Source organism: Trematomus bernacchii, unplaced genomic scaffold (genome assembly GCF_902827165.1).
Source record: "Trematomus bernacchii unplaced genomic scaffold, fTreBer1.1, whole genome shotgun sequence".
Lineage (NCBI taxonomy): Eukaryota > Metazoa > Chordata > Actinopteri > Perciformes > Nototheniidae > Trematomus > Trematomus bernacchii.
In genome coordinates this window covers 7,224,659-7,250,784 of record NW_022987313.1, presented here as the reverse complement: position 1 = coordinate 7,250,784, position 26,126 = coordinate 7,224,659, and the positions used below count along the sequence as shown (strand labels likewise).

The window sequence follows — 26,126 nt, the reverse complement described above, 5'->3', positions numbered from 1 at the left end:
AATGCATAATTTATATCACTGCATGTGGCACGTTTTTTTATTTTAGTTTAATGTTGCTAACGAATGCACATCCTTGTGTGTGTTCATACTGAAGATGAATTGGAAGGAGTGAGATAAGTTTCTCCTGTGATCTTTGATGTGAGGAGACGATGTCAGACACACTCAGACTCAAGTACAAATGTACAACTACAAAGAAACACTGACATTCAGACAAACCTTAGCTTTCCATTGTTGTTAGACGGAGGGTTGTTGGTTTAAATAAACCATTTATGAAATCAAAAGCTTTAAAGCGTGTTGTTTGAGTGTCATCTGGGCAACATACAGGATGTAAATACAAAATAAGAGGGAAGAGAAGAAGTATAACATGTTTTTGTGAATAACATCTCAAATCCCCCTTTTTCTGGTTAGGCAAGTCGTCACCATTCTCTGGGACCTGACATATTTTTATGTTCACGATTTCAAAATATATATAAACGTATAGATAGACAAACCGAAAAGTGAATATGAAACAAGACATTTTGTTTTTTAGATATCAGGCCACCAGACCAAACTAATTGAAGAATGTTATATCATACAGTATATGAAACTACTGTTTCAAAAATATTAATACAAATCCATTATGTGTATAAGATATGAATTGTAATTGTTACTTTTGATTATCTTACATTTGTGACTAAACAATTATGTCAGTCACTCAAATATACCCAGACATTGGTCTGAATAAGTCACTGACACATTTATTTATTTTTGTTGGTTTATTTGTTTGTTGTTATAATAATAATAATAGTCGGTATTTTTCTTCATTTTGTTCATATAATTGTTAAAACTAACAAAAGAGTAAAGCCTTGGAAATGTAGTTAAGTATATTGTAAATACACATGTTAGTACAACAACATTGTACAGTCCTACAGTGAATGAGTAAATAAAGTCTATAGTCCCTTTTAGTCCATTAAAAACACGTCTGTCTTTCCCTTTCCTGCTAACGGATCCCGCGCTGAGTTTAACCATAGACTGTATATATAAAGAGTTTAACCAGCTATTCCATGACGTCACTTCCTGCGCGCGCCCGATCATGCTAACGGTAGCTAACCAGCAGCCAACTGCCAACGGAGACCTGTCCCACAGCTTTTACTCTCCGTCAAGATACCGACAGGCTCCCGGTAGCTGCCCGGTGAAGCCTCAAAGTGTCCCCGCTGTATGTCGTATCTTCACGGGCGTCCAGGAGCTGCTGCTGTCCGGTAGAGACGCGCCAGCTCTGGTTGTTGTTGACATCCGTGAAGATGTGTCTCTAAACTCCATGACGTTACTTATTTCGCGGAAGTTTCTGTTTCTTCTCCAGTATGCATTTAACACATCTCCTCTGACTCGGCATTTTAGGCCGGACCTTTAAGTGTTTGTTTTGTATTAAGTCTTCGGTTGCGATGAAGCTGCAGTGTGATGTGGAGGTGGTGAATCGGATGCTCCCCTCGTTTGGGATTAGGAACCGAGGGAAGGGGGTCAGAGCGGTGCTGTCCATCGGGAAACATGTGGATAAGACAAGTCATCGCAGCAACATCTACATGATGATCTGCACAGCGAAAGACAGAGCAGGCTCCAAGTACAAGGTCAGTGTCTGCTGATCTCTGTCTGAACTGTGAGGATGCTGCCAGAGATGGAAGAAGTAATCAGATGTTGGACTGTGTAGAAGTACCAGAGTGTAGGAATACTCTGTTACAAGTACAAGTCCTGCATCAGTATAACCATCAAATATACATCAACATTCCCATTCCGAATAATATAAGTTACATGTTTTGATTGTAATTATTAATGAATTAGAGTGTTATCAAAGCTGGTAAAGGTGCAGCTAGTTTTTATTACTTTGTCTACTGCAGGGTAGCTTTTGTGAATGTTACTCTAGGTGTCACTTACTTAAGTCTTATTTAAGTTTTAAAATATATTATATTTCAAATCATTAAACAAAAGTAACTAAATACATTTAGTAGAGTAAAAGTACATGATTTACCTGTGATTTGAAGTGGGGTAGAAGTACCAAAACAAAAGCTGCATGTGAAATATAATGTGAATTTTTCTTTTGTGTATTGTAAAAGAATGTTTATTTTACATGTATTCTTTCCAATAATTATAAGTTCTTGTTATTTTTAGGGTATGTTTATGTAGTCCATCCATCCAGGAAGGGGACTGAAACCCCTTCCCAGCATGCATTTGACAGGACATTTTCTTTTTTAAACAGAATGATAATATTTGCCTGAATCAGCCAGTGGTTGACTTAAAGAGCATTGTTTGGGTAGAAGATAAGATTAAACTTTATTGTCTGTCATAAAGCAAGTACTATTCCCCTTTGACAGGGCTCAACAGCAGACGAACAATGCACATATAAAAGAAATGGACAGAATCAGAAGCATTGCTTTTATGTGTCACACAACACATTGCAGTAACTTGGATTATATATTTTGGTTTCATTAACTCAACCCCATGTGTCATATGATAAAGCTAATTTTTATATTATTCATCATTATCTTTCCCAGAAAGACATGGATTAAAAACCCTAAGAGTATATTTTCACTGTCTCAAACATTGCTTTCGAGTACTCAATTTAAATCTCACAGCTGCCAAGACAAACACCTGCATGTTTACCATCTTGTTCAAAGCTTTCAGTATTTGTCTGCACTTGTTGAGACAGTGAAAAGCTCTCTCGTTGTTGTGTCATGTATTTTCTATCACTGACATTTGCCAACTTTCTCTTGCAGCTGAAAGACAACATAGAGAAGTTCTTCACTTGGTTTGTGGAGGAAGGCAAGGCCACTGTGAGAATAAAGGAACCAGCTGTGGACATTTGTTTGAGCAAGGTATGCCATCCAACATGTTGTAACTACATTTTAAAGGTTGTTACAAGTGAAGACCGGTTGTTGTTTTTTGTCCACTCGCTCATTTATCACCAGACAGGCACATCGGGTTGTTGTGACTGGGTTGTTGATGCAGCCTCATTGTTCTCAGTCGCTGTAAAGCCCTCCTGGCTGTTTTGAGGTCAGCGGTGACCTTTCGCCTAGATTCTAACATATTTCAACCTGCCGTGTTGAATGAAGAGCACGCACACACCCACAAACAGACTAATGCCACTTTATGCAGGTAGACAGAGAAAACTGGTTCCCAAACAGTGGGAAATTATGTAATTACTTAATAAATACGTACATAAATACTTTTGAATTAACACACTGTATCACCCACATATGTGGCAATATTCAAAAAATGTCCCCTAACCAGATCAGGATTAAACCCAGTAATGTGATAGCTAGGCTAATACTGTAATAACATGTCCTGACCATAGCATAATAACATTTTGAACAATAATGTATCACATTTATTGGGAATTCTTATTAAAGGTTGACTTGAGATAAAAAACAAAACATTTAATGATTTCAAATTCCTCAAAAAGCCCAGAGTTTACATTTCCAAACATGAAATAAGTGTTGAATGTTAAATGTTAACATGACACTCACAATTGTATACATAATGTTAAAAGGGAATTTAGTTTAGCAGACATAATGTTCTTTTAAAGTAAGTGTGTCAAGATAGATTACAGGAAAATAGGTCAGGTATTTTCAGGAATCCGGTCATACAAGACTACCTGAGAACCTGTGCTGTGTTTCTCACCTACAAATCCACATGTTAGTTAATGTATTTATTTATTTGCAGGCTGATGCAAACAGCTTAAAGAACTTCCTATCAGCTGCTCGTCTGGCAGACAGAGGGAGTGACGCCAGCAGCCTTCCTCTCTCCACGCTCACTCCTGTTCGTGCCAGAGATGTGGAGCAACCCAAGAAGAAGCTCAGCATCGTCTCCAAAAAGGACTACCCCCTCACCTCCAGCTTCCCCTACTCTCTGGAGCAGCTGCAGGTGTCCTACTGCAAGCTGTCCCGCGTGGACATGAGGATGCTGTCCCTGAAAGGTAGAGTAAGGCGATCGGGTCACACAAACAAATATATTTATGCCTATTGAGTTTGATAAAACTCGATTTACATTCTGTTTATGCACAAATTATTTTTATGGAAAATGTTAAATGGGCTATTTCCCTATTTTAGCCAATGAGGTCAGTTTACAGTAGTTATCATAGTTTCTACATATTCTTTGACAATGGTTGTGTTTTGTCTAGTCACTGGAAGAAGCTTTTGGAAGTTTGGGAAAGTGATCTTGATGATTAGCATAGTGACAAATGTAGGATTTATTTTTATTTTTAAAGCAATATGTTTATTTAGATTTTCAGTTTTTCCCACAACAAGATACAATACATAGAGCAGCACACATCAATTCCTCCTGGGGAAGACATTTGATTGTCTCAATTACTGTTGCCATTCTTTAAAAAAATGCTACTTTATGTAAATGCAAATTATATAACTTGATTGCCCTTCTTAAAGGTGGGGTAGGTCATTTTGGAGAAACCAGCTCGAGTGCGCTGGAATTTGAAAATACACAACCGGAAAAAATCTGCCACTTCCTTACAGAGCCCCTCCTCCTCCAACACACACGAACGCGCACATGACCAATGAGGGCACGAGATAAGTTTGTGCACAGATGGAAGGCTGACAGGCAGGTAGGCCATCCAGTTATTTTAGCCGGCCCGGCTAAAATGATTGGTCGTGCTTTTTACAGTACTACGGCTTCCACAGATGACATTTTTTTATGGATTTTTTATCAAAGCACTTAAGATATTCATTGCTATCGGGATGTTAAGAGCATTCCATGGAATATAACAAAAAGTGTATCTCGAGCCGGTTTCTCAAACTTACCTACCCCACCTTTAAGTTGTGGTATTTTTGTTTTTGCAGCTCTCCGGAAGCTTGACCTTAGTAACAACCACATCAAGAAACTCCCCGCCACCATCGGTGACCTGGGCTGCCTCTCGGAGCTCATCCTGCACAACAACCACCTGGAGGCCTTCAGCGAGGCGCTCTGCCTGTCCACGCTGCAGCGCACCCTGCAGCTGCTGGACCTCAGCCAGAACCGCCTGCGCTCCCTCCCCGCTCAGTTCTGCCAGCTCAAAGAACTGGTGAACCTCAAACTGGACGACAACGAGCTTGTCTGTCTGCCCTTCCACGTGGGCCGGCTCTCCTCGCTGAGGTTCCTGTCCGCGGCGCATAACCAGCTAGCTGTGTTGCCAGGTGACTTCCGTAAGCTGAGTCTGGAAAACCTGGACCTGTTTGGAAATCCGTTTGTCCAACCTAACCCTCTGGACCACACCATGAAACTCACGTTCCCCCTTCCACTGCAAGAGCTGGCTACCAGAGCTGTGGCCAACCTCAGGTGAGAATTGAACATATTCAGTATGTCATACTCTTTGTACGCATTAGGGCCACTGTAGATTTAAAGATCTATATTTGTATGTTTAAATAGGGGTCAGGGGAAGGGGTATTATTTAGAGAGAATGACTCTGACATTTCTGTGTATTCTCCAAGATTAGAGTCACATATTCACTGGAATTTTTTTTGAATATATTGCGAGGTTAATCATACATTTGTGAGAGAGAAAATGTTAAAATTCACAAAAATAAGAGTCAAAATGTATTTAAAATAACGACTTGAGGTTTTTTTTAACCACAGTGCTAATATTTCCAAGGTTGGAACTTTACTTTTCAACCATCATGGCCCCTGGTAGACCCCCCCCCCCCACTCATAAAACACCCCTGTTGTGGAATACCACTTATGTGCAATATATATATACCGTAAATGTGCAATATATACTTCCACCTTTAATACTTTCACCTGGCTGCTATATTTCAAAAACTGTTACTGGTACCGGATGTGTATTATGCAAATTGTGTAATTTCTACTTTTATCTTAGTATTTTTATGCATGCTTCTTAATTAATACTAAGCTATATTTGTCTCTTTACTTGCTGTAACAAATGTAAATGTCCCCTCTGTGGGACGAGTAAAGGAATTCTGATTCTAAATAACCTCATCAAAAAAGTGTTTTCTTGTAAAGTTACTGCTTGATCTTTAATCTCTTACTTTTTTTATGTAAAGGTGCCTCTACAATTTCAGAAATGTTGAGCTTTGCATTTTTTATACCTACAGATAACTCTTAACTGTTTTTTTGTTTACTCTCCTCTCAGGTTACCATACGGACCTCACCTCATCCCGGCCCACCTGTGTCGGGACCTGGAAGTAGCGAAGACCTGCGAGTGTGGCCGTGTCTGCCTCAATTACTTCATCAAGACGGCGGTCAGCATGAACCTGCACCAGGTGTCCCACACGGTGGTCCTGGTGGACGACATGGGGGGCACAGATGCTCCGGTGCAGCAGTACTTCTGCTCCCTATCCTGCTACTCTGAGTTTTTAGACAAGTCCCTCCAGAGAGGAATCAGATGATGAAGAACAAACTCTTTTTTTGGACACACCAAAACTGCTGTGGATTTTGGATTTGAGATACTGTTGGAGGATACAGTTTTCGTTTTCTGCTTTTAAGTGGATTTTGACTCTGTTTTGCTTTTTAAAAGTGCTTCAAGAGGGTTATAACACTAACGCTCTATTATAATGCAGTTCCCAGCTACCTGCTCCATCTGTGACTGAGAGGCACTGAGTTTATATAATGATAGTGGGCAGCAGCACTGACACAAAGTGACAGTTAAAGTGTCATCTGCCCGTTAAAGCAAACTGCACTCTCCTACTTGGCCTACTTCTACTCGGCAGGGGAATAAAGAAATTAGATATTTTTCCTGAACACAGTGCCTCAAAGTCAGTGAGTGTTAGCCGATGGGAGTTGGTTTTACTGTTTATTACAACCCACCCTTTTTTATATAAATGTGAATTTAATAAAATAATAGTAACAACTTTTTGTCCAAAGTAGTTTTTTCTGGGAAGAGATGAATTTGTCATACATTAAAATACTGAAGAGTAAGGTCAGGTATTGAAAATATGAAGATGTTTTATTGTTCGACACACTGCAGATTCCCTATAAATACTGGCATTACAAAACTTTTGCACACTCTCCTCAGTCCAGCTCAAACATCAGGGAGTTTTGAAAGATGAACCCAGCAGATGTGGAATGATCGCTGATGACCGTTTCATTCCCATCTTCATCAATCTCCCTCAATAACGCAGGTGGTGTCCTGCTCTTAGGCCGGAAGATTTGCTCCGTCGGCAGGTCGTCTTCATCCACGCCCCCCCTCGATTCCTCAGGGAAGCGGGGGGCACCGTCTTCCGAATCTCCTCTGCTTGACTTGGTTGCTTCCTCTGCTGCAGGCATCTCGCTGGACTCCTGGGGAATGTCGCACCCCTTTATGTTGTTTTCAGCGTTAGCGTCTAAGAAGGTTTGGGATTCCTCACCGGATCTGTCATATAGAAATGACGCATCTTCCACCTTAAGAAAAAAACAAGGATATATAAAACTACATAAGCAGATTAGTTTGATCACACACACTTTTTACCTTCAGGTCAATAGGATTGTTGGGGATGTGTCAGGATTTATCTCACCTCATCTCCATTTACATGATCATTTTTCTTTTCAGTCGCCGTGTTGATGTCTGAAGTCTTCAGTTTAGGTGGTGACTCCAAACAAGAATTCTGATGTACTCCTCCCTCTGTTCCTATGGATCTTGAATGTTCAGCAGGGATTAAAACAGGCTGGTTTTCTGTTTCAGGTGAGGCCACAAGCTCGTCCTCCACAGGTAATGCATTCTCTCCTTCAGCAGAAGCATCAACAGTGTCGTCCTCAAAACCCGTAAGAACGGGATCCTTTTTATCTCCATGGGTCTCATTTTTATCTCCATGGGTCTCATTTTTATCTCCATGGGTCTCATTTTTCTCTAGGTTAAAGTCTCCAACTTCTATTAGACTTTCTTCCTTCTGCTTTTTCAATTTGTCCTCCACCACACCTTCTTGGCCTTTTTCTTTCACTTCTTTGCATTCTGCCTCCTCCTCCACACTGATTTCCTCTTCTTGAGTATTTTCTCCTTCCCTCTTCTGCTTTCTCCACGTATCCTTCTCTCCTACAGATTCCTGGCCTTCGCTCATCTGCTCCTCTCCTATCTCCTGACCTCTCTCTCCTTCAACTTCCTCCTCCCTTGTCTGGTTTCTCAAATCCTCCTCAATGCATTTTTCCTCCTCTTCCATCTCAGTATTCTCCTCTTGCCTCTCATCATCACTAATACTACTCTGAGCAGGCCCTAGATGAAAATCAAAAGCTTCCTTAGAAGGGAGAACAGGCAGTGTGACTGTGAGCTGTTGTTTCTGTTTGTTGAACTTGGCCTCTCCTTTATCTTCATCCACAGGATAAGCTAAGGGCAACTCCAGTCTATAGGCTGGTTTCTTGGACTCCAGCAGCATCAGCCGACACTCTTTCACCTCGAGGCTGGCCTCTGTGGCGGCCTTCAGAAGAGGCATGTCGATGGTAACCACTATCTCTTTGGGCCTGGGGCTTTGGGCCGAGTCTCGAGCATATCTGAAGTCCTGTATATCCGTAAACGATCGATATTTAACGGTGTAGTTTGGCTTTGTAGGCTCTTTGACTTTCTGAGGCGGGATGCTTTTAGGTGTAGCCTCGTTTATGTTTTTTGATGCAGGTGATTTTGTGGGCTTAGTTTGCGGGGTAGGTCTCTTTTCATCTGGGTATGGGAATGCAAGAGGGTCTGGCTCCTCTGATGGCATTTTATAACCAGGTATGGGTTTTCGGATGACACAGGGCTGTGGCAGGCCTTTGTATTTTGATTTGATCTCCCTCACGTTGTTTTTATCCAGAGTCACTTTAAAATTATCCTGGATTCCCTGAATGGCTGTGCTGTCCACCATATTGGTAAATCCTCTGTTTGTGCTCGCAAGGTGGAGAGTGTCAGGATGGAAGATGACGTCATAGATCATGATCTTGTTCCCCTTTGGATCTGTGTCCTGCTTCCCTGGGTGCAGACTGTGGGGCAGGGCCCAGCATTGTCCCCTGCGCCCTTCATCGGACACCCCCCATTTACGTTCAGGTTTCCCAACTTTGTCATTGCTGCAGATATTGATAAAACACTTTTGCTTGCCGTTCACACTCGTCTTGAGAACCCTGGACGGTTTCGGGTGGATGAATTCAATCGTGTTTCCTCTCTCCTGCTCCAGAAGTTTGATCTCCTCTTCATACCTTTTCTTATTTTCAGGGTCTGATAACTCATGGGCGTAATCGAACAGCATCTCCTTGAATTTCTCGTCTTTGAAAGCTTTTGACAGTCTGTCGATTTCATCCACGGTGATGTTTAGTTCTTTCAGCTTGTCTACAGCCGCCATGTTGACTGTTTCGAGGAGTAATATTGACGCAGATGAAGTTAACAGCAACACAGCTTTCTTAAACTAAACTTTTATAAATAGAAATCGAAAAAGTTTTACAAGCTATTATCGCAGAGAAATTGACAGTTTGATGTCGCTTTATGTCAATTTACATGTATTTTATCTCCTGTTACCTCTTGTTGGCAACAAACGGTCCCAGTTGTGTCGATGTATCCATAGCAACGCGATAGGTGCTACAGGGAAATGTGTCCGCGAGAAACGATTGTTTTGGTGGCTGTAGCCTGCATGGTGACACTTTCACACAATTACTGGAATAATTTGATGACAATTGTATGAAACATATTTGTCATGCAACTTGAAAATGATACTTTAAAAAATTGTATTTTGAAAGATGATTTTACTTAAGTTAGATAACTACACTGGTACATTTTCGTCAGTTGCATGTTTTTTGCTAGAATGGCACCTATCAAGTGTCATTTTAAATTAATGTGCAGTCTCTGAGTCTTAGTTAGTCTCAATTAGTTATAGAAATTGCGACCTATTTCCTTATTTTGTATTGTTTTCTCACTTAATATTATCTAATTAGTCGTGTTGCATAATTTTTTGTTTTGTTACTGGGCTGGATATTTGTGTTTTATAACGAAGGCATAAAACACAAATATAAGAAAAACCTGAACCACTTCTTGTAAAATGTTGTGTACATGTTTAAATGAAAGAAACCCACCAGCAGATGTCAGTGTAGGGCAGCGCTCAGGCTGCATGCATGCATTGGGGAAGTCGGTCAGTAAGGGCAAGGGGGAGAGGCTGGTGTGCAGGGAAGAGAGCTGATTGGTCGCACCCCCAATAGTTGATATTTCTCCCTGTCTGATTGGGAGAGGTGTGCTGTTACTGGGGGTATGGGACCACAGTGCTTATGAATGAGCAGCATCAGTAGCAGAGAGAAACGCATTTTGCTCTATAGCAGCATCTTAACGTTTTTATTGTTATTGTTTACTTTACAACATTTCCACAGATTTTTCCCTATTTGTATTGGCTGAAAACCTTTATAACTCTGCATTTTGGCCCTAATGATTGTAGAAAAATGATTGTAAAAGATAGAACCTGTGAAAAGGACAATCATATCCTTTCATTTGTATTGTTATGCATACACATTTACTAAAATACATCCGTTGATATTTTACTATTACTATACACCTGTCCAGCAAATAATTATATTTTAAATTACATTATATTATATTCAGTTTTGGATTCACAGTAGTATACACCTGAAATGTTGAAGCAAAATCTGTTAAACACCTGAGCAGTTGAAACAACATCCCTAATATTAATCTGGCTGCTACTTAAAAATTATTTTAAAATGATTGATCTATTTACCTATATCCTATTTTAATAACTTGCATATCGACTCTTATTGCACTATTTCACTATTTCACTTTTTTTTAAACTATTTTTCTTTTTGTATTACTATTTACTTGCACTCTATTTTTTCTGTTTATCTGTGTTTTGTGTTGCTCTGTTGGAGAAGCCTGTGACACAAGATTTTCATCGGCATAACTACACTGTAGCTATGTTCATATGACTAAATAAAGAACCTTGAACCTTGTATTACAATGTGGTATTGCTACTTTTATTTCTTAGTTTTAAATACTAACTATTCTTATAATTGTTATAGTGAGTTTGATAAATACTTTATCTGTAGCCACTAAACACAAGAACATGAGTAGTTTGCTAAATTATACCAGACTTAGGAGAGATTTTAAGTCAATAAAACCCTGGTGTATTATGCAACAGCCCCACCGGTTCCTAGCCCACATGTGATAGTGCTGAATGGACTTAAATGATCAGTTATTTACCTCCAAAACAAGAAAAACAAATGTCTGTCTTGTCTCCTGACTCATCAGCAATTTGGCTCTGAAACCCAATAATGTCCCCAGATGATCCCACCGAGAGATTTGTTTATTTCAACAGAAATTCATTCAGCCAGTGGACCAAAAGAGGGCGGTGGTGGGGGAGTCACAGCGTGACGCACACAGGATGTGGGAACGTCGTACTTACTGTAAACTGAGACAACTGTAAAAGATTGCTGAATATAACTTTATTTGTTCCCGGATAAGATATTTGAAAGGTCACAAAATCAGCAAAGATTGACTCATTTAATATTTTTCTTTTATTACAAATATGTATTAAATAATATGAAAAGTTAGACAGGGAGATATAATTATGGTACAATCGAAGTACTGATAATTAATATTCATATTTACATTGTTTATCATGTTTTCCCAAATATGACAAATAAATGCATTTCATAGTACAACAAACAATACATTCACATAGACATATATGTATATCTATCAGTATCAACACAAACAAAGAGAAAGTGTTGCAGGAGAGCTAGAGAAAGTGAAATGAATAAGACAAACTTCATACAAAGGCTTTGGCAAGAGTGCATTAATATCATAGTAAACAAAGAATCCTTTAAAGAAAATTGTACAAATGAGCAGTAGAGAGAAAAAAAGAGTCCAGTGCATGTTTTTTCTATCATTCCCATGAGTTAAACAGCAGCAGCCTTGTGTGCTTGGCTGCTCCCTGCATGTGTCCCTGTGGTATCTTGGTAGTAAGTAGGATGATTATAGTCTACTTGGTGCCGGCAGGTACCAGCATGCTGATTGTGGCAAGGCCGGGCTTTGAGACAGGCGTTTTGCCGGCGGCCATCTTGTTCAGGCTACGAACGTCAGCCTGCCAGGAAGGAATTTTCTTGGTGGTCATGTGGCGGCGAGCGTGTTTGGTGAGGTGATCACTGCGCATGAATCGCCGGTCACACACGGGACACACAAACTTTTTCTCCCCGGTGTGTGTTCGCCGGTGACGGGAAAGCTCGTCGGAGCGTGCAAACCTCTTATCACAGCCGTCCCAGCTGCAGCTGAAAGGTTTCTCGCCTAAAGGGAGGATACAGGGAGAGCAGGGAGTCAGCAAGTGAGTCAGATAGCAGTCATAAAAACTTCACAGATCACCCTTTAGGATAGGAGACCGAACAATGAGCTCACTCTCAAGAATAACAAAGCCAAGAAAGTGTAACAAACAGGATGCAACACTCATCTGTGGTCGCGTTTTATTCCACATCCTCAGTTACAAACAAGCTCAACACTTCTATATGAAGTTAACCCCACCTGTTTATTGGAAGTCTGAAAAGCATCCCATGATAAGATAAAGGATTATTATCTATGTACCAATGAAGGATTTTTAACTCAGTGCCTTGGGTGCTTTTGAGACTGCCAACAAACATAGACCTCCACTAAAATAAACTGGACAGTTATTATTCCTGAGTCTTACTCAACCACTTGCCCTATCCTTGACCCAGTGCCAATGTTTTTCTCACCTGTGTGTGTTCTCAGGTGAGCCTTGAGGTGTGAGCTCTTGAAGTACGTCTTTCTGCAGCCCAGGAAGTTGCAGACATAGTTTCTCCTGCGGGAAAAGTCCATCTTTGTGGCTACCGCACTTCCGCTGGGCCCAGCTGGCACGTACACAGGGGCCGGGGCCAGGGGCAGCAGCTTGGTGTTGCCCAGGGTCATGACAGTCTGAGGGCAGTGATGGGCCTGAGAGACAGCGGACTGAGGGAGGACCAGCATCACCGTGCCCTGGGGCACCGCTGAGCCCATGATGAGGGACTGCTGGACGGGGGCTCCGTTTACTGAAGTGCGCTGGGGGAGGATTGGTGTGGTGGTGGTCCGAATCCCAGAATGGCACGTTTGAACACCGGGGATGAAGGCTGAGATTATACCCGATTGGCTGCTGACGGGGAACATCTGGCAGATGATTTGAGGGCTGGGGATTGAGGGCGGTGACAGGGTCGTGGGAGCAGGGGGGCCGTTCCGCATTTGCATATTGACAGGAGTGGGCGTGGAGACACTGTTCAAATAGAGTTTTGAGAGACTGGCGTGCTGCTCCATTCCTGAGGCTGATAATGTGTGTGTGAGAAGAGCAGGGGGAGATGGAGGTGTGGTTATCTGCTCAGTTTTTGTAATGAGGTGCTGCTGGTAGAGTGTCGCAGCCATTACTGTGTGTCTTGTTTTCTTTGGATCGGGGGCCACTGGAATGTGGTGTTGGCAGGGGGTGCTGTCTGCGGTGTGGCGGATGACGCTCGTCGCCATGGCTCTGCAGGGCTGTGGCTGAGGGGGGAGGGAGGGGGTCTTTTCAGCAATGGGTGCCAGGACAGGTTGGTGGAGGCCGGAACAGTGCTGTGAGGACACAGCAGTGCTGGACGCCTCAACAAAGCTTGGGCTATGAGGGGGAGTCATACACTGCAGAGGAAAGGGAGGGAAACACAGGAAAGATTATCATTCTGGGCCCTGAAGAGCTATAGAGCTTTTTATCACCCTGTCTCTCAGAGGAGGAACTACATGACCAGCCGCATGTCATAAACTTGTTATCTTTACACTTTCATATTAAAAGTCATATGGTTTTCTTCATAATATATCGCAAATTCTAACAACATTTTGAGAAAACCTGCAAATTGAATTGTGAATGAATGCCTGTTCGCATTCACTATAGTTTATAATTTAACGATTTGTGTGTGAGAAAATGTACAAAGATCTATGTGGAGCTATCTTTGGTCTCTTAAACGGAGCAGCAGCTTCAGTGGATGTTGAAGTCAGATGCTTCATGTAACTCATCCTTTATTTGCAAACTATAATCGCACTTTGTAGCCTTTAGACTTTTGTCAATACAGCAACTTTTCCACATCATCCAAAAGTAATTCCAAGGTTTGTGTGTGTTTTAACTCATCACAAGAAAATGCACATAATAAGGGGTGGATGAAAATGCACTTATCGACTGCATGAACCTAACTTATTTTCCCATGGTTTGACACCTGTACATCAGGATGAGTCACTTACCAAGGAGGAGAGGGACACAAAGTCCTTTGGGGGCTCTGGAAGTTCTGGCGGCATGAGGGAGTCACAGGAGTCTGAAGCCGGTGTGAGGGGTCTGGGCTTGCAGGGGTTCGGCCTGCTGCTGCCGAGGAAGTGACTCTGGCCCCAAGAGCTCATACACACCAACGCCTCGGCTGCCTCCAGGTCTGTGTACTCCAGGACAGACTGTTCGCTGTCATGCCTCCTTCTCTTTGCATAGGACCCAAAATGATCCATGTACTCAGTCTGAAAAGAATAAATAAATAAACTTCAGACAAAGGGAGGGAAACAAAAAGTACTTCAGTATCGCCACATCATTGGGTAAGTCACAACTGCATGAATCACCTTGTTGATTTCAACTTTGACTCATATTTGATCATGGCAGTAACTCAAACATAGGAAAGCCCCTGTTATTCTGTTGACAGGAAAGGGGGTACAATGTGTATTTGCAGTAATCATCTGCTCTGTCACTGTTTCCCAAACTAAAATTCCCAGAGAAACTGCACGATGCGTCCAATAGAGGAGAGGGGGAGTGGGTGACTACACCCCAGCCCAGCATGCACTGCCTCTGGCTCGGGGCCAGGACGCCTCCCATCGCCAAATATAGACCAAACAGTGACGTGCTGCCGAGATGAGCCATGTGAAATCCCCATAAAGCGGTTCGCATCAGGAAGTAGGTGTATTACGTTATTACTTTTCGTATTCATTTTTAGAGTAAACAACGCATATTACTCATCCGTCACAAAAGCAAAATCGGGCTAAACAATTTCTCAACATTGAAAAGCTTCCGTATTTGTTTAAGTTACATGTAATATTATCATATAAACGTAGGTTATTACTTTAAAACTAAATTGATAAATACATTTTTTTTTTTTTAAGTGTTAACTTTAATTTAATATAGTTTATTGGGACGTTGACGTGACACACAAATGTTTAAATATAATAGTAGATACATTGAAATCAGCTGACGACTTACGCCTTAGTTCTCAAATATCAAATCCCTCAGTAAACAAATGCTGTTACTGAACTGCAAAATAAATGTCGCACCTAAGCTTAATTATAGTAAAACAATCAAATAAAATAATAATAATAATAAATTTACCCCGTTTGAGTCCATCTCTGTAAATCTTCGCGCTGGCATTGAGGAATAAAATGTCTAAATATCAATTTTTTGTTGTCAAAGCCCGTAGAGAACAAAGAGACGGCGCTTGCCAGTGCTGCTGTCTGCACTGGGGAAGGGTTGAGGTCGTTTTTTTCTCTGACTGGCTCTCTTTTCTCTCAGCTGTGTGTGTAAAACATGGGGAGGAGAAAAAAAAGGAAAACAAAACTCACAACACGCACTGGCGGGTGGCAACACTTGGCCAATCACAATTAAGTGTGTGCGGAGCTCCAGCCAATGGGAGAGCAGAGAACGCGTGAACAGTGCATGCTCGCAGGACGGTTGGAGGAAATAGGGTGCGTGGCCGTTGGTGGGCGTGGCCTGTAGAGTCAGCAGTGTCAGGGTAAACCCGATGAACTGCCGCACGCTAAACTGGGCGAAAGGTCGATCGAGTCTATGCTGCGTTCACGGGATGTGGGAACAACGTGGTGAAAAATACATCATGGCTTATGCAACTTCTTATAAGTCAGACAAACAAAGAAAATGTAGTACGTTCACTCAAGTACTGAACTTTAGTACTCCAAAACGTAAGTACTTCTACTCCACTACAATTCAGATGTTAATAGTGTACTTTTACACCAGTACATTTATGTAATACCTTTAGTTACATTGCAGATTTGGATTAAGGATTTGAAATATACAATTAACATTTAAATAAGACTCAAATTACACCTAGAGTAAAATTCACAAGATACCCTGCAGTATACAAAGAAATAAACGAAGTAAACGCTCCACGTTTACAAGCTTTGATAACACATTAATGCATCAATAATTATAATCAAAACATATAATATATATTCGTCTGAAATGGGCAAATGTGCATAATGCATACTTTTTGATGCTAATACTTTTGTACTTTTACTTGAGTAACATTTTGATTGCAGGACTTGTAATAGAGTATTCCTCCTACACTTTGATAGTTCTACTGTTACTTAAATACAAGATCTGAGTACTTCTTCCACTGCTGTATATTAGTATATTTTGATAAAAATAAGTTGCAATTACAGCCAAAGTGTCAGGACTACACAGTAGCCTAGTGATAAAACAAATTGTATAAACCAAAATGTGTAATTTTCCTTAGTCTACAAACCATCACAGCACAACAACCTAAATGCATAAAAACACAACATCTGCGTCATAGTTTATAACTCCTAGCGCATAAAACGTTACATAGACTACATCTTTGGATCCAAGACAATAACAGTCAAATCTATTGTAAAGTTAGAGTAGTAAGGTACGTGACATAAAGTAACATGAAGTTTTAGTGAGTGCTTTGTTTTTGTAAAGTGCTTCTGCAGATATGGGGAACCATTTATTTGTAATTGTTGGTTCTGCAGTAAGACCTGCAAGGGATGTTAAAATGTACCGTGTGCATAGTTTTTTATGATTTCAAAACTAAGGATCTTATGTTGCTAACGCCATATAGTCAGTCATGTGGCTCCATGTGGATTACAAAATGTTTCCTGTTTTATTGAGCAAGATGTTTTGGTTTAATCTGACGTGATATAAGATCTACATTTCCAGTAGGTATTGTATGCATGTAAACGGTGTGCAGAGTCACAAACCCTCAAAGTACACCCTGTAGCGAGTACAACTCTAACACAGAAAATACCTCCCCAAAACGCCTCGTTGGAGATACGTCATTGTCCATTTGATTCTTCCATTTCGTTCCGGGTACGGCATGATGTCAAGCCGTACCCGGAACGAAATGGACCAATCCGTGGAGCCGTTACGTTACGTCCGCGGAGCCGTTACGTTAAGCCCCCGCTGATTGGTCCAAATTGACCAATCCACGGACTTCCTCACACACACATCTGTGTGCAGGGAGCAGGCAGCTCAGCTGATTTCTCCTCCCTGGCTGCAGGCTGATAACAGACAGTTGGGATCGCGGCGAAATTCTCTCTGCAGACCCATTCTCACAGCGTTTATCAACCTTTTTCTTACTCAATATCAAGCCACACTTATTGTTTTTACTTCGGCTGTGACTTTGTGTGTGCTCAGGATGAGTTTGGCTGTGTTTCGCTATGTATCCTAAACAAGGAAACAACACCTCCACGGAGCTCAGCGCGATTCACAACGTCCCGACCAATCAGAGCACACTGTGCTCACAGGGAGGGTGGGGGCTGGAGCTATTGGAGCTACAACGAGCCGTTAAAGGCAGAGAGTGAAATTCAGTGAATACACGTAGTTTACAGAGATGCTGTATGAGAAACCAATGTGAGTTTGGAAAATTGCACAATATAAATCTATTCTAGTAGACCTCAACAATGGAATTATGATCAGTGGAAATGGCCATGACATGGGCCTTTTAATGTCAAATAAGCCCATGTATTGTTATCATTATAAGTATGTGCAAGTCTGTGACGTTAAACTGTATTTTATTTTTTTTAAGAAAATATTTATGGCCATAGATTTAAAGGTGGGGTAGGTAATTTTGGAGAAACCAGCTCGAGTGCGCTAGAATTTGAAAATACACAACTGGAAAAAATCTGCCACTTCCTTACAGAGCCCCTCCTCCAACACACACGAACACGCACCAATGAGGGCACGAGATAAGTTTGTGCACACATGGAAGGCTGACAGGCAGGTAAGCCATCCAGTTATTTTAGCCGGGCCGGCTAAAATGATTGGTCTTGCTTTTTACAGTATTACGGCTTCCACAGATGACATTTTTTTATGGATTTTTTGTCAAAGCACTTAAAATATTCATTGCTATCGGGATGTTAAGAGCATTCCATGGAATATAACAAAAAGTGTATCTCGAGCCGGTTTCTTAAACTTACCTACCCCACCTTTAAGTCTCTTGAAGTAAGGACTCTGTAGATACTCATAATCAACACTTGATGTCTTAGCTTATTAGAGATTACCATATTTTCATTGACTTAACTGATTTGTTTTCACATATCAAAGATCGACCCAAAGAAACGTATCTTTTTCAAGCTTCATATTGTCCACTTGGAAGCCAGACCAGAAGCAAAATCATTTTGACCACCTTTCCCACAGTACTTGAATGCAGCACCAATGTCCAGATGAAGCGCGGGTTCCTGTATTGTTTTTTTGAGCTGTTTGTGCAGCTTTCTTGCATAAAAAGCACATAAACTAGTGCCTGAGTGTTATTACATTCACATTTCAGTGAGTTAAATGCTCTGTGTGATTAATGTTATTACTGCAGCACTTGGCCATGTAACCAGTGTAATATTGCATCATTATCCCTGTTAAAAATTACATGCATCCATGTGTTTGTGGTCCCACAGGTCACATGATCATCCATTAAGTATATTGTAAATTATACATACATTATGCAAAAATGTACCTGGTATATCCCACTATTGGTCATAATCTTGACACTTGTTTGGTCTGTGGGCGTTGTCACCCCTTTAAGGAATGTCTTACGTGAAGTCAACCCCTTTATATAGTATACAATATTAGATTTGTTATTATTATTATTGTTACATTTTCAGATAATGCATTTTACATTTGAGTCTACAGATGTAGGTTTACTGCACTGATCTGAACTGACGAACATTTTGTCCTGGGTGCAGAGAAAAGAAGGACAATGTTTTAGTGATACTAAATATATACTTTTCCTGTGGTCTAGTGTCTGACCATTTCTTAGCTCATTCCCACAAGTACATGTAATAGGGATCAAATTGATCTTGACCTAGATATGCTGTTATATCACCAACTGCATTTTAACAAAGAGAAAATGTGTCAAAAGTCCCATTGAACTTCTTGAAGCCATGAAATAAAAAAAGGCTCCAATCAGAGTTTGGAAGTATGAACAATTCAATAGAAACAAGATGCTTTTGTTAAAACAAAAGTAGTTCTTGTTTCATTTTTCATGAGCCTCAGAACATGAAATGTTTTGTATTTTGTTTCTGATTTATCCTTCTAGTATACAAAGTTCATATGATTATTGTGTGAAATGAGTTGATTGGTGTTTGTCTGCAGCTTGCCTGCAGCCAAAGGGAGTGTAGCAGGTGTGTTGCCCTGGCCCTGGCTGCGCCTGGCTGTTAACGGAGGCCGTGCCTCAGTGTGACTCACATAAGCATGACCTCAGGGAGCAATGAGTGCTTGAAGCTGCAGTGCCAGCAGTTAGCAGAGGAGAGGGGAAGAGGGAGGAGTTACGGGGAAAACGAGTTAGCACGCCGGCATGACAGGCAGCCCGGGCCTGAGCACAGCAGCCTGTTTGTGATATAAGTGGGGCAGGCCGCTTCAACTTAGTTAGGGAATCTGGAGGAAAGGTTACACTGGCCCTATCTGGGCCTCCACATGCACACCTCCCCTGTCCGGACAACTCCCCCTACTCAGGAACTCCAGGAGCAGACTCAAAAAGGGGGAGCTGCCCCAGCAGGGTTAAATATATCACCCAGGGGCCCATATTTCACAGAGACCCTGGGCTCTGACAGGAAGCTATAGGCTGTGTCATCAGGACAAGAGTGATATTTCCACAAAGTGTATTCACTCTAAATGAGACTAACCCTAACCCTAACCCTAGCCATTAAAGGTTTGATCATAATAAATACATAACTTTTTATAATGTTGCTATGAATTTATTTTCATTTGAAAACATAGTTCAGCTTAATGACAGGAGAAACATAACATTTTGAGTTTACAAATTCACATTATTTTAAATTGCTTTACTTTCATGTAAAAACACACCCTTCTAGTCTAAATTAATTATTAAGCATACACTCAAACATCAAGGACTGCAAATGCATTGCATGTTTGCAAAAATGTTTAAAGAAAACTATGAATACATTGGTGTTGTGAAATCTGTGCACTTTTCAAAGAGTTTACTTTTTGTCTGTGTGCTGAGCCACACTTAATTGTTCAGATTATTGTTTAATATAATGCTGTTATGCCTCTGAATTGCACTTTTTATTATAACTTTACAAGGTTTTGCAATAATATTGTAATCAAAGATGACACAAATATCCAGTATGTTTAGTGAGCTTGGTTTTGGAAAGCACTTGTCAGTCAGTTGCTCCTCCCCACTATTACTACAAGCTGGCATCTGGGTGAAAGGACACACCAAGCAAACAGGTCCCAGGCTGCACAAAACCTGAGAAGGATCTTTCGTAACCCTTACTGCCCCTTTTTTGTTGCCTTCTTTGATTGTTTTAAAAATGTCAGATCAATAAAATAATTGATATTTCACAGACATAACATAATATAAAAACGATTTTGCTGCTCTGTGTAGACAGCATTTAGGCATTTAGGCATTTAGGTGTTAAGCCACTACTAAATGAGCAGACAGTGTATTTGTTCAAGCGCTCTTTCTGGAAAGATAAAGTGGTGTTTACAATCCTGCATTTTTTATGTTAAAGTACTATTTTGGCATTCAATGTAGGCTACAATTTGTGAGGCAATCAAAGGTTCGCAGCTATGTGTAATCTGTTTGTGAGTTCCTGTATGACTGCAGGAAAAAGTACATGGTGAACATTAAAACAAAATCTTCTTAAAATGGAATTAATTTCATTACTTTGATTTTAAACCCATTCCATCCTTCAGCAACTAAATGTTAAAACATTTTAATATGACTTCAAAAAGAAAAACAATTACCATTAAATTCATCAACATTTTTTATTTACAACATAATTGTCTACCATATAGGCAAAGCACTAAAAAGAGATTATGCAATAAAAAGGTAAATATCAGGCTTTTGGACCCACAGAAAAAACGCATTGCTATTACATGGCTACTAATACACAACATTTGGATGCTGCATGTTGTGAAAAACGATGGCCTGTTAGACTCATACAATATAGTTTTCAAAAGAAGAACAAGAAGAGATCCTTGCATTCTTACACAGGAAAATCTTCGGTTAGGTATTTGTCATGAAACACATACACAGCATGTGTATGCAAATTTCTCCTTATCTCCCATTCAAAAATAAAATATATATGCAGTAAATGAAAGCAGCAACAAAAAAAATTTTGTTTCAATCTTTGTTTTTATTTATAACTCTTGTATTGCATGTTTGTTTTAGATTAAAACAAATGTTTGTCTGTAAATTGGGCTAACATGATTTCATCATCACGGTAAGGGAGTGTTTACATGTCATTAGGATTAAAAATGGATACTACAAAACATAATTAATTATCCCTGGACAAATATGATAGAGTGTGTATGATATACTGTGCATACGTATATATATATATAGTAAATATTGCCTGACAACAAACACTGCACTGATGTGTTGTTGCACAGCACATGTGGCCCCACCCTCCCGTCTCCTGCCCATTAGAAAGGAGCGACAGCAGAGATTCCTCTACAAGCACCTGGCTCCTGATTGGTTGGAATGGGATTCTAAAGCCAATCTGTTGCTATGAGACACTGGCTCCTGTGCTGCCAGCTTTCTGTTGTCCTGGCAACATGAGGAACAGGAGGCAGGGTTGAGGGCTCCCTGGAGATGGTCTGGGCATGTGTGGTGCCTAATGATGAAGGCTTGGAAATCTGGGATATTATTAAATAATACACTTTGAATAATTTTCTGTCTGGTTGTCTGGCTGCAGGGGAAGTTGGCTTCTTCTGCAAGGGTTTATCAAACAACGTTCTATGAGAGAAGAACATAATCAAATTTGCAGAGATTTTTATATTGCATATTTCACGTTCTGGCACCCCCTCAGCTTAATGATTTCATTAAACAAAATGTAAAAATCATCAACCAAAGCTACTACGAGAGGGGATTGTAAAATACAATAAAAGTATCTTTGCTCAGTCAGCCTTTTCCAATCAGCAGCACATACCTGGAACACAGTACCCACAGAACTGTTGAACATAACATCTCAAACTGTGGTTACTGGACAATCACACATGATGTGATCAACTGGAGAAAGGGTCATATCATTGTTTTTTATACTGTCTGTGCATATTAGCTCTTAACTTTGTTTATGCATGTGCTTTTGTGTCTGTTGTGTGTTAATTTGTTAGTATATAAGAGCTTAATTGGGCATATGTGCTTCATGTGTGCTGCAATCATGCATTAATTGTGCATATGTGTTTCTTTCCGTGCTTCTGTGCCCTTGTATGTTTTCTTTTTATGCCATAAATCTGCCAGGGACAGCAGATGAAAACTAGCCTCTGACTAAATCTGGCACATTTACATGATGGACTCAAGTGCTCATGTTCCTTTTACTTGAGTTTCTCAATGTGTTTGCTACCATGGGCTACTCGACTACATCTAAGAGGTAAATATCAATCTGTTTTCCATTGAATTTGATATCTTTAATTTCTAGTAACATTGTAGAGTCAGATAAATAGCACAAAATATAACAAATACGTTATGATATATTCTTAAAACATAGACAAAGATAGTGCTTGGCTGCTACCCAGCGGTGTATAAAGTATAAAAGATAAGCTCTGTATTTACCAGCTTTAAATTGAAGCACAAAGATGCAAAATATAAACTACATTTTAAATAAATATAATCCTAGGAGAATCCCTAAAGAAAAAAGTAAAAGTTAAGACTACATAAAAGACTACCTCTCAGTAACTGCACCTTAACCACCTCGATCTTCATCTCGCCAAGTGGGATGAGCAGTGCCTCAGCAGGTAAAACTATCATGAGGACAGCACATCGTAATTGAAAAAAAAGAGACATGCAAGGGTGCTGACGGAGTGTAACACAAGTCAACCATTTTTGTTAGAAACAACCATGTAGCCTATGTATACCTTTGTAAACATCTGACAGCATAGGAAACACAACCAAACTTTGAATATGTTTTAAATTTGTTTTATTTTTAACGTTATGATTCAATAAATGCTGGAGGAAACCAGGGCTAAGGGAGAAAACCTCAAGTGACAAAGGGAGAATATACTATATCCATACAGTACAGCAAAGATTAACGAAGGGTATCGAACCCTGAAGATTGTTGCAAGACGACAGTATTAAATACTGAGAAGGCATTTTTTTTTTTTATAATAATTGGAAACTGGAGTAAACCGGGGCTCCCGGAGAAAACCTAAAGTGACATATATACAATATCCATACAGTACAGAAAATATTAAGGAAGTGAAACCGAAACCCTGAAGATTGTTGCAAGATTACAGTACTGAATACTGAAAAGCAACTTATTCTTTTTTGCAGTGCTTGGTTATATTTTTAACACCTTTTGAAAAAGACGTGGCAACTGCAGACTTTTTTGGTGGTGGACTTCACATGGGTTTTCAGGATCTCCATCAAAGCATCATCAAACAATGGATTATTTGCTTCCATATGAACCCTTACGTATCTATTATGGCCTTGACTCCTTATCATGTCTTTGATAGTGCCCTTGATGATTTTTTTCAGTTGTTCCTCGTCTTTGATTTTACCTACTGCAGATATTGGGATGATGTTTTTACCCTGCCACTTTACACACAGACGTTGGATGATGCTGTCGGTGATAACTTTCTCCTGGGTCTCATGAATTAGATAAGGAACTGGTAAAAAGAGCCTCCTGATAAGCACACTGATTAGGTTCTTGGTCATCTCCTCTGTTGAAACAGATGAGGCATCCATTGACACTGCTGATTCTCCCGTACTGGATTTTCCAAAGCATGTTTCCTTACAAGGTTCTGCAGGAACAGAATAAGAGACCTCTGGAGGAGGGCAAGAGGGTTTTGAAGTCTGACTGGGGATCTCTTCGTAGGATTCTTGATTGATAATGCTGTTATTTGATTGATAATGCTGTTATCAATCAAGAATGCTGCAACTGAGGTTTCTTTAAGCATCGTGGTGATTAAGCCTTCGATGTCAGTTACCGCACCAGATATTTGGTCGCTTTGCAGTGTTTTTACTGATTGGTCCTTCTCCAACCAGAGTAGCACTTGTTGCAAGAACTTCCTCACTGCGTCCTCTGTCATGACGTAAAGGACTTCAGGAGAAAAGCGTGTCTGAACAGCATTACATTGTGTGTTGCGCGAAGAGATAACAGTGTCAGAGAGACATTTTCCTGTTTGGACCAGAGGAATCTGATACAAGGCATCAGATGGTCGTACAATTGATCAGTCAGTTCCTTTGAGAACTTCTTGATCTCGTAATTGGGAAATGCAATGTTTTGTTTTGCAGGTGTTTTTGGCAGGTTAACTTTAAGCTGTCAATATCCTTTTTGATCATCTCCAAATGTACTGAAGAGGAATGCTTCTTACTCACATTGATCATTGGTGTAGTGAGACAGCTAGCTTCAGATTTGGGCCTCTGAGGCTGGAGAATCATTCCTGGGAAATTGAATTCATCCTCTTCAGCTTTTGTAAGCGGAGATGACTGTGAATGCTGAGTCAGTTTCACAAGAAAATCAGCCTCCCCTTTTGTTACCCCACTCTTCAACTCTTCCTTCATTTTCTCAAATCGTTTTTCAGCTAAATTGAAAAAGCTGACTTCGCAAACTTTCTCTCTGTTGTTGGCCATATCTAATAAAGATGTGGCCTGTGAGGCATAAAAGCATTTCACCTCATCAAGTATTAGTCCCGTGTTTAACTCAGGCTGTGGAGAGTCACTTTTTTCACTGCACAACAAAGTATTTCCATTATCCATGTAATGGAGGTCGGAAATGATATTGTTGGCAATTTCAGACGCTGCTAAATGAGCATCCACAGATGTGTTGACGCCAGATTTGACAAGGATTTCAGTCACAGCTTCAGTTGCTGAGAGGACAGAGATCTGAGATTTTACGCTCTGAGACGATCCGCATCTCTCTTGTTCGTCTTTAAAAGTCACTGGTGGACATTCCGCCATTTTGTGAGAGTCAATATCAGTGCTTCCTAAGCGCCAACACAGACTCTGGCACTTGGATTTGATCTTACTTGAATATGTTTTCAGACATTCAGTAGCATGAAACACCATTACACTAAGAGCTTTTGTGTTGGACATGGAGCCACTAACAGAAAGGGCCAGCTCTGAGGGCCACACAGAGCTGTTAATGGCCACAGATAAAACGGAGTGAACCTTCTCTGCAACCTCGATTTCAACCATTGCTGTGAGCTTTTCTGCACTCAGACATTTCTCCTGTGGGAAGCACAGAGCAACAGCAAAGCTACTGTGGAGAGAGTCTCCTAGGCATACTTTTAAGTTCTCCAAAGGTGCAGTTATTTCCGCAAGAGATGGACTTTTAAGAATGTGCTCCATGCTTTAGCAAGTGACTGGATAATTTCAGTCAACATATCAGCCAGTACACCTTTTGAGATTGAGTCGCAGGTCTGTGAAGATATCAGACTCCACTGCGCCGATGACATTTTATCAAAATATTTGTTGACTATGGGCAAAAGATCCCCTGATGTGACTACAACCATCTCAGATTGAGATTGAGTTTGAGATTCCATTGTAGAAAGATGTTTTGCTGTCTGGGTTTGTTTGAAATATCAGAACAATCAGTATGGTTTGCATAAACTCAAAGTGGTTTCTCAGTCTGGTGAAGAGAGAGATTATAATACATTCTGTACTTGAAGGCAGCATGCCTTCCAAAGACAAAAACCACTAGGACGTCACGAGTACGTCATGATGACGTCACGATTGTGTCAAAGTTTCAGGGGATCGTTGCGTTCCAACTCGCGCATGCGCACACAGACTCTTACAAATCTCCAGGCCTTTCTGTTTCTGTTCACCTGAACCTGTACAGTGTGTCATGTGCAGTCATGAGTTCAACATCTTATAGGTGTCATAAAAAATAGTTTTTATCCTTGGCTATTATCTTTGCTGCTGTGCTGCAAAACAAATATAATATTCTTCGAACATATAGAAACATATCTAGGATAACCTTTTAGGAGGTAATTTACTCTAATGTTATTTCATATAATTATAGACTTGTGGCTCTATGAGGTTTCA

At 40.5% G+C, this 26,126-nt stretch overlaps 3 protein-coding genes across 3 annotated transcripts; 1 reads left to right on the top strand and 2 right to left on the bottom strand.

Moving 5' to 3' along the window:
- Nucleotides 1-1,042: 1,042 nt before the first annotated feature.
- On the top strand, nt 1,043-6,390 carry lrr1 (leucine rich repeat protein 1). The gene is made up of 5 exons (XM_034125663.1): nt 1,043-1,604; nt 2,748-2,846; nt 3,694-3,946; nt 4,824-5,298; nt 6,109-6,390. The coding sequence occupies exons 1-5, from the start codon at nt 1,422-1,424 to the stop codon at nt 6,362-6,364; spliced, it is 1,266 nt and encodes a 421-aa protein (XP_033981554.1). The 5' UTR covers nt 1,043-1,421; the 3' UTR covers nt 6,365-6,390.
- A 545-nt stretch (nt 6,391-6,935) lies between these two features.
- On the bottom strand, nt 6,936-9,400 carry dnaaf2 (dynein axonemal assembly factor 2). The gene is made up of 2 exons (XM_034124306.1): nt 7,469-9,400; nt 6,936-7,355 (listed from the first exon to the last, which is right to left on the bottom strand). The coding sequence occupies exons 1-2, from the start codon at nt 9,251-9,253 to the stop codon at nt 6,987-6,989; spliced, it is 2,154 nt and encodes a 717-aa protein (XP_033980197.1). The 5' UTR covers nt 9,254-9,400; the 3' UTR covers nt 6,936-6,986.
- Nucleotides 9,401-11,402: 2,002 nt separating this feature from the next.
- On the bottom strand, nt 11,403-15,432 carry klf11b (Kruppel-like factor 11b). The gene is made up of 4 exons (XM_034124706.1): nt 15,263-15,432; nt 14,146-14,406; nt 12,630-13,551; nt 11,403-12,189 (listed from the first exon to the last, which is right to left on the bottom strand). Exons 1-4 carry the CDS (start codon nt 15,299-15,301, stop codon nt 11,888-11,890), a joined length of 1,524 nt encoding a protein of 507 aa, XP_033980597.1. The 5' UTR covers nt 15,302-15,432; the 3' UTR covers nt 11,403-11,887.
- Nucleotides 15,433-26,126: the final 10,694 nt, after the last annotated feature.